The following is a 13,380-nucleotide window of genomic DNA, read 5'->3' as shown; positions in this document are numbered from 1 at the left end:
AAAATGGCCTGAGATTTTTGGAAAACTACAATACAGCACTACCTTCTCGATCAAGCTGTGGTGAATGTCTCAAAAATGTGTACTTCCCAGAGTAAGTGTGGCTGTACTACCAAGCCAGCAATCTTTGAAATCATTATGCTGCAGCTCGGCAGGCTTTTGCCAAGTCTTGAACGTTGATCACTCGATGATACCAGCCTCTCACATTTGGGCATTTTTTCTTTTTACAATTGATAGTTTTTTTAAAAAAAAATTTATTTTATAGTGTGCAATTCTTTTACTATTCAGAGTAACTAATTAGACATTTACTAGCTCACACTATATAGCTTCTATAAACAGTAGTCAGGCTTTCATTTGACAATAACGAGATATATATAATTTAAAAATTAACCTCATAACTGATGATTGTAGCAATTTCATCTCACTTTGCAAAGACACTACTATACTGAAGAGTTACTGTACACAATCACCACCATTACATTTTCCAGGGTATGGGAACACTATCAAATTAAAATTGTGAAGTGCATGGACACAAGTATCATCCTCATTTTTACAAAGGCCATTTCAATTAAAACACTAAGTTGCACTGTTATATTTGGAAATGATACCCTATAAAAAAATTACAGCGTACACACCAGAATTTGCAGTGAATTACCTTGAATCTATTATGAGGTACAGAACACTCAAATCTACATCCACGCTGCTAGTTAAATGTTTATCTTTAAAGCATGTGTAAAAAGTTTAATGTAAAACCCAATACATTAGTAATCAATTTATCCTCATTTACAATGGCCTATATTTTGTGGTTGGGGCAAAGAAAGCTGGCCACAAAGATCTAGCAATCTCTGTGAAGTGGATTTCTCATTAGTTCGGTGATATCCAAAGGTTGCTGTCCGCGGGATCTTCAACAGTACACCCTGTGGAGGAACAGGGAATCACTGACAGCAACTTCTGGATTTCTGCATTTAACTGCACATGCATGGATACCAGAAGTTGCGGTCAGTTTCACAAGGTAATGAGTGACCCTGACAGTTTCACTGTCATTACAACCACAAAATCAGGGTCTTAAATTTGTGTCTGCTACCCCTTCCAGGTGGCAGATTCAGCCCTTCAGAAGCAGACAGATTGGTGGTAAATACTGTTTTAACACATAACTCAAATTAAAACCAACAATTTCTGCATGGCGAATCCATTACATGGTATTTGTGCAGAATGAATGGCGAGTATGGAAAGTGGCAATCTGCACTATATTTCGGAGTAAAACTTCCCTTTGTGTCAAAAGTGGTGGCCCCAATTTACGTATATGGCAACCAGGAGCCTCTCAGTAATGGCACAATAGCAATCAGAGCAAAAGGTATTTATTGTGGTAAATATGTACTCTTAGGTGTACACAAACTCAATTTGCAACAAATATAGGAATGTTTATCATCAGAAATCTTTCCATGTTAAATCATAAGATAGTACATAAGCTGAGATTGCAAGATTTAAAGAGTTCAGAAAACTCGAGACTTAAATTGTTTACCAACATAATCTGAATTGTATCCTGAAACACAATCCAGCCTGCTATCCTCAATAATGCATTCAAAGCAGTATTCATGTTTTGATTCACTGGCCGGAAGTGTAGTGGCCAAATAAGGTTGGACAGTACCCTTTCATCAGTTAAATTTACACATTATATATAATTTTGACGACAGCGACATCAAGTTTAATTTCTTTCTCCACATGCTAAAGCCTTGTAACATGTTCACATTTCACTGTATATACAACATATTGATACGAACACGCAGCTTTAGAGGAACTAAAACAGCAGTGGCTTGTGTTTGCAAAAACACTACAGCATCAGTATGCATCTCAAAAGTTTTCACACCGTACATTTAACCTTTAATACAGATTTTGACACCACTAAATTAATGAATTGTGGTCTATTTTGGAAAATCAAATGTAAAATTGCTTTGCTGCTATTTATCCTTGTAAATACTTCCTATGTTTTTCACTCTCTCTCCCAAACCTCACCCCAAGTGCTGCTCACACTTTGGCTTTATTCTGTGAAGGAGATGACCAAACCTATTACAGGAAGTCCCGCTTATGAAACAATTGAATTAGCATATATAGATATGGATTATCCTTTGACTGGATACAAATTAAAACCATAAAGGTGGTACAGGAAACAGACAAACTGAGTGAGAACAGTACAGCCAAGGAGGGGGAAGGGCAGTGTAAAAAGGAGAGCAAGTGTTATTAAGTCTGTCAGTCTTATCTTATGTACGTTTTCTGAGAGAAAATCTAAATTCCATACAAGCAGCCTGGACAGTAATCAGGCCAAAGTGTTAATGCATGCCTCTCTTTATTGAAATCTTTGGATGAGATGCTAAACCGAGGCCCCGTTTGCCCAATCAGGTGGACGTAAAAGGTCTCAATATACTATTCTGAAGAGGAGCAGGGGAACTTTCCCTACAGCCCGATCCAATATTTATCCCTCAACCAACACTATTAAGACAGATTACTTAGTCATTTATCTCATTGCTGTTTACAGAATCTTGCCAAGCTCAAATTGGCTATCACTATTCCGACATTATGAAAGTGTCTACATTTCACAAGTATTTCATTGGCTGTAATGCACTTTGGGAGTCCTAAGGCTGTGAAAGGCGTTACATAAAGGCAATACACAAATGCAAGTTCTTTCTTTAGTGTTGGTGGAGAAATTGAGTGGCTGAGTTTGCGGTCAGCGGCAAAGTCTCACTGAGAGATCCAGCCACTTCTCTGGTGAGAACTTCACCTCTATCGCCTGCAATGGTACTGCAACTAATTGCAGCGTTCTTCACTGGGCATTCACAGCGTGGAGCAGCCAGTGATGGCGTCAGGCTGTCCATACAGCCAATCACAAAAGGATTTTCAGAGACCCTCAAACAGGAAACAAAAAGCAGTCAAATAAAATTACATTTAAATGTTTTTACTTACAGAGAATTAAAAATTGGGACATAGGCATCAGCTGAAGGTAGAAGGTAAAAAATTCTGGATAAACCTTTAAAAAAAAAATTAGCTTAAAAAATTTAATCATTTAACAGCACTTCACAATGATAAACATTACTTTTTCTAGGGTCAGTTCTGCTGCTCATTAAATTTTATTAATCACATCGCTGTTACAAACCCAGTCACACCTGATTGAACAAGGTGTAACTTTCTTCGGGGTTTCTAACAGTGATTTGGGAGCAGCAAAGTTGAAATTCTCGCTAATTTCAGTGGTTGCTAGCTCTGCGGGGGCTGGGGGAGGTTCACAGTGCAGCTGTGTCGGAGCACTGAGTGAGGGACCGCAACACCGCAAACTCCAGCCCAATATATCTGTAAGGTCAAATTCTTGCATATAACTAAATGAAAGGGGATCTCAAACTGATCTATATTTCAGAAGATTTTGTGAAAAGTTTTGAGACTTGATAATACTCTATAGTCATTGTTCAGTAATTATCTTTATTTTCAATGGTAAATCTTTTATCTAATCCAACTGTAATACATTGCAACAACACAGTCAGACTCATGTTCAAACTCCAATGCACCTTGTGCCATCTGACCTCCACGGACTGCAATTCAGAAACAAGCGGTTGCTTCATCGCGTCAATTTTCCAAGGACTAGCTATTACTGGCCTTGTCCGGTCGATTCCTATTTAGGACTGCCTTTGGCGTGAACTCCAGTTTGTCCTTTAGGCTTAGCACTTTGGTACAATCTTTATTGGTAATCTCAGCAAGCTTTCTCTCTTCACGCAATTCAAAAATGCTTTTCTCTTCAACTGGTTGCTTTTGGTCCCCACGAATAAACCACTCTAAATTGTAGCCTACTGCCCCAACCACAAAGGCCACGGGAAAGGTTATGTAGGGTGCATACGTACGAAGGACAGTCCACAAAATAGGCCACATGATGTCTGCAGAGAGAGAGAGAGAGAGAGAATATCTTTATGTAGAGCTCTTAAATTTTCATAATCCTCAAGTTTCCACAGAAAACTAGATCATTTTCCTGCAGTCACCAAACTATATTGCAACAAAATGGCATCAAAGGTTACCAAGTTTTGAAAATGGCCACTACTTCTCAGCCAAAAAAAAAAATCTGATTTGCTACCTAGCTTGGTCAGAATTCTTTCCAACCCACTCAAGCTGAAAATCACAGCAGGTAACCAGCTTGCATCAGTGTTTATCCCCATTTCCAGCCCTTCACTATTTCTCAGTTTTCAGAGGAAATACTGAACTTGTACACAACCTTAGTTAGGCTTCAATGGAGTATAGTTTTGGTCACAATTTTATAAGAAGGATATAAGGGCAATGGAAAGGTGCAGTATAGATTCAGCAGGATGTTACCAGGGAAGAGGGATTACAATTTTGAAGAGAGTGAAGAAGTTAAGTCTTTTCTCACTAGTTAAGTGGTGGCCCTTTAGAGGACTTCAAGATTACGATTGGTTATATAAAGATAAATTGTGAACTGTTTCCACTGGTGGGCAGGACAGTAATGACGGACCACAAAAAGAATTTTAAAAACTGTTTCCAAGAGGGTGTAAGAGTGAGGAATTCTCTGCCACAGAATATTGTTGATACAGTTGCACTTCAAGGGTTCTGCTCACACCATTTGCTCTGAGTCAAGGGTGCTGTAGTTTCCACCCACCTTGGGCTGCAGCATGACAGGAAGAATGAAATAATGCGGACAAGCTGCTCAAAGACTTATGAGGAGGAGGATGAGAGGGGCTCTCAGCGGCAGGTCTTATCTGCCCAGGATCTTCAGGATGCAATTCTGCTATTTCAACCTCAGTGAGGAATATTATGTGCAACATCTGTTTCACTAAAGAGGTGCTCACCGAAATCTGTCACCTGTTGCAGGCAGACCTGCAGTCTCAGCAAGACGAGAATAGCATTACCAGTGGCTGTAAAGGTAATTGTGACTTTGAACTTCTTCGCATTGGGTTCCTTCCAGGCTGCAGCAGGAGACATCCACTGTTGCATAAGGGAGGGAGGTTACGCTGTGTATGCAAAGGGAGGGGAATACATTGCATTCTCTCTTTCCAGAGAGCGGCAGATGGAGCAAGCACTCAAATTCATCACGATGGTGGGCTTCCCCATGGTGGAAGGTGCCACTGACTGGGCACACTGTTATGTGGGTGGGCACCACATGTAAATTCAGAGATGCACTGCAACTGCAAAGGGTTCCACTCCCACAATATCTAGCTGATGTATGATCATGCTCAGTGCATCCTGCAGGTCAATGCCCATTATCCTGGCAGCAGTCATGATGCCTTTATTCTGTCCCAGTCTACTGTATCATCAGCACTTGAGCCACCACAAGAAACCAGAAATTGGTTACTGGGTGGCAAGGGCTATTTGCTGACCACCAGGCTCCTGGCTCCAGTGTGCAAACTATGCACATGGGGCATTAGGAGAGCCAAGCTCTGAATAAAGCCCTGTGTGAAGTTGGTGCTCCATGCTCCTCGCCAATGACTGCAAGCTTTTTGGCAGGCCTGCCAATGCACCAAACATTTCTCTATGCATACACATCAGTCTTCTTCTGTATGCCATCTTATCAAAGTCCTCATCGGAGTCCTTTGGAGCAGAACTCACTTGCAACCTCACCATCTGGGGAGGTGGCACCCTGTCTTTTCTTTCCCCCTGGCCAGTGTTTCACTATGTACAGATCCCATCTCTAAACTACACACAGTGTCAGTATTGAGCTGGTGGTTGCAAGTGCAAGAAAGAGTGACACTGTTTCTTCATCAACAGTGTCTTCCACATCTTACTTATGCATCACTGCCTAGTCAGGCTATAGTTCTTGAGTATCTGAAAGTAGAAAGATACAAGGGTTGGGGGGGGTTGCTGTGAGGGGAGGGGGGAAAGCATGAGACGCATGCTTAGACCATCTACAGCTTGTTTATCAGGAAAGACTGTGGGATGTAAGGAGGAGGATTTGGTAGGATGATACCTTCAATGCTTTCAGCTCCGCCATTGGCCATGGCCACAATCAAGGCCACTCCAATGATGGCAAGCATCATCTCCTCCATTGGGGTAAGGTAGTGCAGCTGTCCCTGTGCCCCACCAGTTAGGTGCTGCTGCCTGCAGTTATGGGTCACCTTATCCTGCAAGAGTGAAGTGTGTCAGTGAGTGTAGTACAGTGTGTTTGGGTGATGTGCCTGTCATGGTCCAATGACTGGCAGCGTGTGTAAGCTATGAGATGTGGGTGTGAGGCTTGCAGCAGTGCTAAGTGTGAGAGATGAAGCTATGAATGTTAGTTATGAGTTATGATTGATAGAGAATGTTGGCGAGTGGGTAATGGGGGTTTGGTACATTCAGCAGAGAATGAAGCTAGTGCTGGTGGGATATAGCATTTGAAGATGCATTCACTGACCTTGACCAGTCATGTGAGGTCATTGAACTTCTTGTGGCACTGCATCTCGATCCTCGGGGCTACTCTGCTGGCATTGACTACAATATCTATCTGCTCCCACTGCCTTAACATTGTCTGACTGGAGGACCTCCTGATCCCCTATTGGTACAGGACCTCTCTCCTCCTGTCCATCTCCTGCACCATGGCCTCCAGTGCTGCGTGGAGAACACTGGAGCCCGCTCTCTGCCATTCCTGTGTCCTTCCCAGGTTAACATGACTTTCAGCACCTCCCCGTTAAGAGGTTCAGGCTGGCTTTAAGCAGTGCACACTAGCCTGAACTGATGCCAGCCTCTCTCAATTTTGCATCCCCTGCTCAGGCTTACAGCCACTCAACAGCGCACTTAGCACAAATTTTGTGTGCCACCTGCATCGGAAGCAGCGCGATCCCCTTGCCCTTTTACGAATTTCGCGGCATCTATTTTAACAGCGCTGATCCACTTAAAAGGGAGTTAGCCTTTAAACAGAGATGTCCTATTACTTTACTCTGAGAAATAAAGTGAGTACTAGATGCATTTAATTTGATCAGATTATGACACACATTCCAACTCTAAAGAGTTATATTTAAAGTAAGTTGCTATAGTGTATTCCTAAAACATTCTTCGGGGTATTACATACCCCTTTGGCTGTATTACATACTGCTCAGGAAATACTGCTCTAGAGGGGGCAGTTTCTGGAAGGAATGAGCAGGAGGCTGGGTATGAGAACAAGTACTCATTTCCAGGATTTTGTTCGTCTATGATTGGTTGGAAAAAGCATGCAATTGTTGCTAAAGTTCCTTAAGGCAAGCTGTGCTGCTCACCATGCCACTTGGGAGGAGTTATTGGTATCTACTGTCTGCTTAACAATCACTTAAATACATCTGCTACCACTAATTGTCCAGTACCCAACTAATTACTGCGGGCCTAAAGGATGGCAAACCAGGTGACTCTTTGCGTCCTCAGTATGCATTTCTGCTAAGTCCTGGATTGGAATTTGAACCCAAACTGCCTGACCTTCAGGCAAATGTACTACCAACCAAAGGAACCTGAATCCCCTGTCACTATCGCTTTTCTACCCTTCCACCTCGCACCCCACCCCCCGATACAGCTGAGCTACGCATGGTGCTGTGGACTTGGCTCTGGCTGTACTACTCACAGGAACCATTGCCCTTACCAAAAGGGCAGTTGGTCCTTGTTGGACAGCAGTGAGAAGTTAATGAATGCTCAGTGCCATTTTAGGTGACTAAAATGAAGCATTTTAGGTGACTAAACTTCAGAGTCCCTAAGTTTTGCCTCTTGCCAACCTGCATTGAGATTCAAGTGGAGTGTGCACTCTGTAATGCATCCACAAGGCTAAGAGCTATGTGGATAGAATGTTTGAGGAGGTGCTCACCCTGCAGTTTAAGAGTATGCAGGAAAAGGAAATGGGTGACTGCCAGACATACAAGGACGACCAGGCAGGTAGTGAAGGAGTCTCCATGTGCATTTTGCTCCCTAATCGGTATTTAATTTTGAATACTGGTAAGGGCAATGGTTCCTTTGGGGATTACAGCTACAGCCAAGTCCACAGCACCATGTATGGTTCAGCTGTATGGGGAGGGGTAAGGGGGGTTGAAGGTCAGAAAAGCAAGCGATAGGGGATTCTACGTCTTGATCTCCAGTGCCTATATCATTTCTCACTACAGTACTGATCTCTTCCTTTACTAACAAAGTTACTCGACCTCTTTTTCCTTCCTGCCTATCCTTCCGAAATACTGAGTACCCTTGGAAATGCAGTTCCCAAACCTGGTTTCCTTGCAACCACGTCTTATTAGTTAAGGAATCAATAACAGCTTTGAGGATGGATGATATGGTAAACGAATCATCAAATGAGGCGATATGGTAGAGCTCAGAAATATAAAAGGGGCAGCCACACTACTAAGAGTGTACTACAGACCCCCAAATAGCGAGAGGGAGAAAGAAGAATATGTAGGCAAATTTGAGTGCAAAAACTATAGGGCAATAACAGTTGGGGATTTCAACTACCCCAATATCACTGACACTGAACACAAAAGTCCAAGTGTATCAAGCCTGTGTCCTCAGTACCTTGCTCTACGGCAGCGAGGCCTGGACAACGTACGTCAGGCAAGAGCGACGTCTCAATTCATTCCATCTTCGCTGCCTCTGGACAATCCTTGGCATCAGGTGGCAGGACCGTATCTCCAACACAGAAGTCTTTGAGGCGGCCAACATCCCCAGCATATACACCCTACTAAGCCAGCGGCGCCTGAGATGGCTTGACCACGTGAGCCGCATGGAAGATGGCAGGATCCCCAAGGACACATTGTACAGCGAGCTCATCACTGGTACCAGACCCACCGGCCGTCCATGGCTCCGCTTTAAAGACGTCTGCAAACGCGACATGAAGTCCTGTGACATTGATCACAAGTCGTGGGAGTCAGTTGCCAGCGATCGCCAGAGCTGGCAGGCAACCATAAAGGCGGGGCTAAAGTGTGGCGAGTCGAAGAGACTTAGCAGTTGGCAGGAAAAAAGACAGAAGTGCAAGGAGAGAGCCAACTGTATAACAGCCCCGACAACCAATTTTATCTGCAGCACCTGTGGAAGAGCCTGTCACTCTAGAATTGGCCTTTATAGCCACTCCAGGCACTGCTGCACAAACCACTGACCACCTCCAGGCGCTTACCCATTGTCTCTCGAGACAAGGAGGCCAAAGAAGATGATGATCAACTGGGATACAACAGTGTGAAGGGCACAGAGGGCACAACATTCTTGAACTGCATTCAAGTAAACTTTTTTTAAACAGCACGTAAACAAGCCCAACGAGAGGGGGCACAATTCTAGATTAAGTCTTTGGTAATGAAGCTGGGCAAGTGGATGAAATAACAATGGGTGACCATTTTGGATATACTGACCATAATAGTTAATTTTAGCATAATCATGGAAAAGGACGAGGATAAAACCGGAGTAAAAGTTCTAAATTGGGAGAAGGCAAATTTTATGAAGCTGAGGTGTGACCTGGCCAAAGTGGACTCAATACAGCTACTTGAAGGAAAATCAGTGGCAAGCCAGTAGGAGGCATTCAAAAGCAAGATACTACAGGCACAGTGTATGCACATCCCCACAAAGATAAAGGGTAGTATGGCCGAATCTAGAGCCTCCTGCTTATCTAGAAGCTTATAGGGCATGTTAAAGCAGAAAAAGAAAGCTTATGATTACAAAAAAACTTAATACTTTAGAAATCCTAGAGGAGTATTGAAAGTGCAGGGGTGAAGTAAAAAATTAAATTAGTAAAGCAAAAAGAGGACATGAAAAATTATTGGCAAGTAAAATCAAGGAAAACCCGAAGATGTTTTATCAGTACATTAAGAGCAAGAGTAAAAGAGTAGGGCCTATCAGAGATGTACAAGGGAACTTATGCATGGATGCAGAAGATGTGTACAGAGTTCTTAATGAGTCTTTTGTCTCTGTCTTCAAAAAGGAGGGGGTTGATGCAGACATTGTAGTTAAAGAGGAGTGTGAAATATTAGATACGATAAGCATAATGAGAGGAAATACTAAAGGGTCTGACATCCTTGAAAGTGGATGAATCGTCAGGGCCGGATGGATTGCATCCCAGGTTGTTAAAGGAAGCCAGGTAAGAAATAGCGGATGCGCTGAGGATTATCTTCAAATCCTCACTGGCGAGCTGCCAGAGGATTGGAGGTCTGAGAACGTTATACCGTCATTTAAAAGGGTGCGAGGGATAGGCCAAATAATTATAGGCAGTCACTCTGACCTCAGTGGTGAGTTTTCTTTTGGGCCTCCTTACCTTGAGAGACAATGGATACGCGCCTGGAGGTGGTCAGTGGTTTGTGAAGCAGCGTCTGGAGTGGCTATAAAGGCCAATTCTGGAGTGACAGGCTCTTCCACAGGTGCTGCAGAGAAATTTGTTTGTCGGGGCTGTTGCACAGTTGGCTCTCCCCTTGCGCCTCTGTCTTTTTTCCTGCCAACTACTAAGTCTCTTCGACTCGCCACAATTTAGCCCTGTCTTTACGGCTGCCCGCCAGCTCTGGCGAATGCTGGCAACTGACTCCCACGACTTGTGATCAATGTCACACGATTTCATGTCGCGTTTGCAGACGTCTTTATAACGGAGACATGGACGGCCGGTGGGTCTGATACCAGTGGCGAGCTCGCTGTACAATGTGTCTTTGGGGATCCTGCCATCTTCCATGCGGCTCACATGGCCAAGCCATCTCAAGCGCCGCTGACTCAGTAGTGTGTATAAGCTGGCGGTGTTGGCCGCTTCAAGGACTTCTGTGTTGGAGATATAGTCCTGCCACCTGATGCCAAGTAATCTCCGAAGGCAGCGAAGATGGAATGAATTGAGACGTCGCTCTGGGCTGGCATACGTTGTCCAGGCCTCGCTGCCTTAGAGCAAGGTACTGAGGACACAGGCCTGATACACTCGGACTTTTGTGTTCCGTGTCAGTGCGCCATTTTCCCACACTCTCTTGGCCAGTCTGGACATAGCAGTGGAAGCCTTACCCATGCGCTTGTTGATTTCTGCATCTAGAGACAGGTTACTGGTGATAGTCGAGCCTAGGTAGGTGAACTCTTGAACCACTTCCAGAGCGTGGTCGCCAATATTGATGGATGGAGCATTTCTGACATCCTGCCCCATGATGTTCGTTTTCTTGAGGCTGATGGTTAGGCCAAATTCATTGCAGGCAGCCGCAAACCTGTCGATGAGACTCTGCAGGCACTCTTCAGTGTGAGATGTTAAAGCAGCATCGTCAGCAAAGAGGAGTTCTCTGATGAGGACTTTCCGTACTTTGGACTTCGCTCTTAGACGGGCAAGGTTGAACAACCTGCCCCCTGATCTTGTGTGGAGGAAAATTCCTTCTTCAGAGGATTTGAACGCATGTGAAAGCAGCAGGGAGAAGAAAATCCCAAAAAGTGTGGGTGCGAGAACACAGCCCTGTTTCACACCACTCAGTGGTGAGTAAGTTATTAGAATCAATTCTGAGGGACAGGATAAACTGCCACTTAGAAAGGCACAGATTAATCAGGGATAGTCAGCATGGATTTGTTAAGGGAAGGTCATGTCTTACTAATTTGATTGAGTTTTTTGTAACAAGGAGGATTGATGAGGGTAGTGCAGTGGATGTGGTCTACATGGATTTTGGTAAGGCATTTGACAAGGTCCTGCATGGCAGACTGGTCAGTAAAATGAAAGCCCATGGGATACAGGGGAATGCGGCAGGTTGGATCCAAAATTGGGCTCAGTGACAGGAAACAAAGGGTTAATAATTGACAGATATTTTTACAAATGGAAGGCGGTTTCCAGTGGCGTTCCACAGGGCTGTGTTGGGTCCCTTGCTGTTTATGGTATATATTGATTTGGACTTAAATATTGGAGGCATGTTTGGAAAATTTGCTGAAGACACAAAAATTGGCCGTGTAGTTGATAGTGAAGAGGATAGCTGAAGACTGCAGAATATCAATGGTTTGGTTGAGTGGGCGGAAAAGTGGCAAATGGAATTCAATCCAGAGAAGTGTGAGGTAATGCATTTGGGGAGGGCAAACAAAGCGACGACTGCACAATAAACGGGAGGATATTGAGAGGGGTAGAAGTGAGAGACCTTGGAGTGAATGTCCACAGGTCCCTGAAGGTGGCAGGACAAGTAGACACAGAGTGAAGACGGCACATGGAGTGCTTTTCTTTAATGGTCGATGTATAGAATACAAAAGCAGGGATGTAACACTGGAACTGTATACAATGCTGGTTAGACCGCAGCTAGAGTATTGTGTACATGTTCTGGTCACATTCCAGGAAGGACATAATTGCTCTGGAAAGAGAGTAGAGATTTACAAGAATGTTGCCAGGGCTTGAAAGTTGCAGTTATGAGGAAAGTTTGGATAGGCTGGGGCTGTTTTCCTTAGAACAGAGAGTTGAGAATTTTTTTTCACCTAGAGGGTGTTGGGGGAAACTCAGTGCCTGAAAGGGTGGTTTGAAGCAGAAATCCTCATCGCATTTAAAAATCATTTGAAATGCTATGAGCTACAAGGCTACAGATCAAGAGCTGGAAAGCAGGATTAGGCTGTATAACGCTTATCAGCCAATAAAGGCTCCATGGGCCAATTGGCCTCCTTATGTGCTGTAACTTTTCACATTTCTATGTATTGAGCCAACAGTAAAGGTTGCAATGTCTGCTGAATCAAGAATAAATGAGAAGTTTTTTTTTCAAAACATGATTGAATAAACTTTACTGGTGTGGATTTCTCAGTAATATGGTTCGGAGATTGTAGGATGCCCCTCTGGTGAGATACCCAAATGAAGAAAAAGTATATTAGGAAATTCAGGTTTAACACCAACAGTGTTCAGTTATTCCAAGAATCTATATCTGAATCACCAGCAATAAAACCCATAAGGGAACTGGGTAAATACTTGAAAAGGGAAACAGGGCTATGGGGAAAGAGCAGGGGACTGGAACAAGTTGGACAGCTCGGTCTAAGAGCCAGTATAGGTACGATGGGCCAAATGACCCCCTTCTGCACTGCATTACATATTAAACTTTATCACCCAACAAAGGCTCGGTTCCTTCACATCCCCTCTGTAACCATACTCCCCGACTATTCCACACCAACTCTGCCGCCCAGGTGGACACAAGGCACGGGTATGTTGCAAGGCCAAGCCGCCCTTGTACTCTGGCACCGAGGCGGACTCCTGCGGCCTTGTCGCCACTGCAAATCCCCGGGCTCGATTAGCGCCCTCCTCGTATGAAAAGCTCCTCCAATCGGATTAGAGCTCCAAGTTTGGGGTAGGAAAGGGAATACGTCATGATAAACTTCCTGCCCAGTGTGTGTGTCTCACACCAGCCCCACCACATTCCCACCATCACCTACCTTCCTCCCCTCACTGCAGCCACAGCTGCTCAGCCGCTAATCGTCCCACCTCCTTCGCCCCTCCTTATTGGTCATCGCTCCCTCCATTTGGAACGGGCCTATCGA

General features: G+C 44.1%; 1 protein-coding gene across 3 annotated transcripts; it reads right to left on the bottom strand.

The window, feature by feature from the left end:
* Positions 1–1,338: 1,338 nt before the first annotated feature.
* smim12 (small integral membrane protein 12) lies at positions 1,339–13,339 on the bottom strand. 3 transcript variants are annotated; one of them, XM_068011221.1, is made up of 2 exons: positions 13,276–13,339; positions 1,339–3,911 (listed from the first exon to the last, which is right to left on the bottom strand). In XM_068011221.1, exon 2 carries the CDS (start codon positions 3,904–3,906, stop codon positions 3,622–3,624), a length of 285 nt encoding a protein of 94 aa, XP_067867322.1. In that variant the 5' UTR covers positions 3,907–3,911; positions 13,276–13,339; the 3' UTR covers positions 1,339–3,621. The 3 variants fall into 3 exon arrangements, with proteins under 3 accessions (XP_067867322.1, XP_067867320.1, XP_067867321.1); XM_068011219.1 differs by lacking the exon at positions 13,276–13,339 and adding an exon at positions 10,915–11,059; XM_068011220.1 differs by lacking the exon at positions 13,276–13,339 and adding an exon at positions 4,833–4,856.
* Between the last annotated feature and the right edge of the window lie 41 nt (positions 13,340–13,380).

Source organism: Heterodontus francisci, chromosome 31 (genome assembly GCF_036365525.1).
Source record: "Heterodontus francisci isolate sHetFra1 chromosome 31, sHetFra1.hap1, whole genome shotgun sequence".
NCBI lineage: Eukaryota > Metazoa > Chordata > Chondrichthyes > Heterodontiformes > Heterodontidae > Heterodontus > Heterodontus francisci.
This window is presented reverse-complemented; position numbering and strand designations above follow the sequence as displayed.

What these genes read in the sequence shown, in the direction of transcription:
- smim12 (XM_068011219.1), bottom strand. Translation starts at nt 11,050, where the DNA reads ATGGGGCAGGATGTCAGAAATGCTCCATCCATCAATATTGGCGACCAC. An exon ending in AGAAATCAACAAGCGCATGG is followed by an intron (nt 3,912 to 10,914) that starts GTAAGGCTTCCA and finishes CTCTCTCTGCAG; the next exon opens with ACATCATGTGGCCTATTTTG.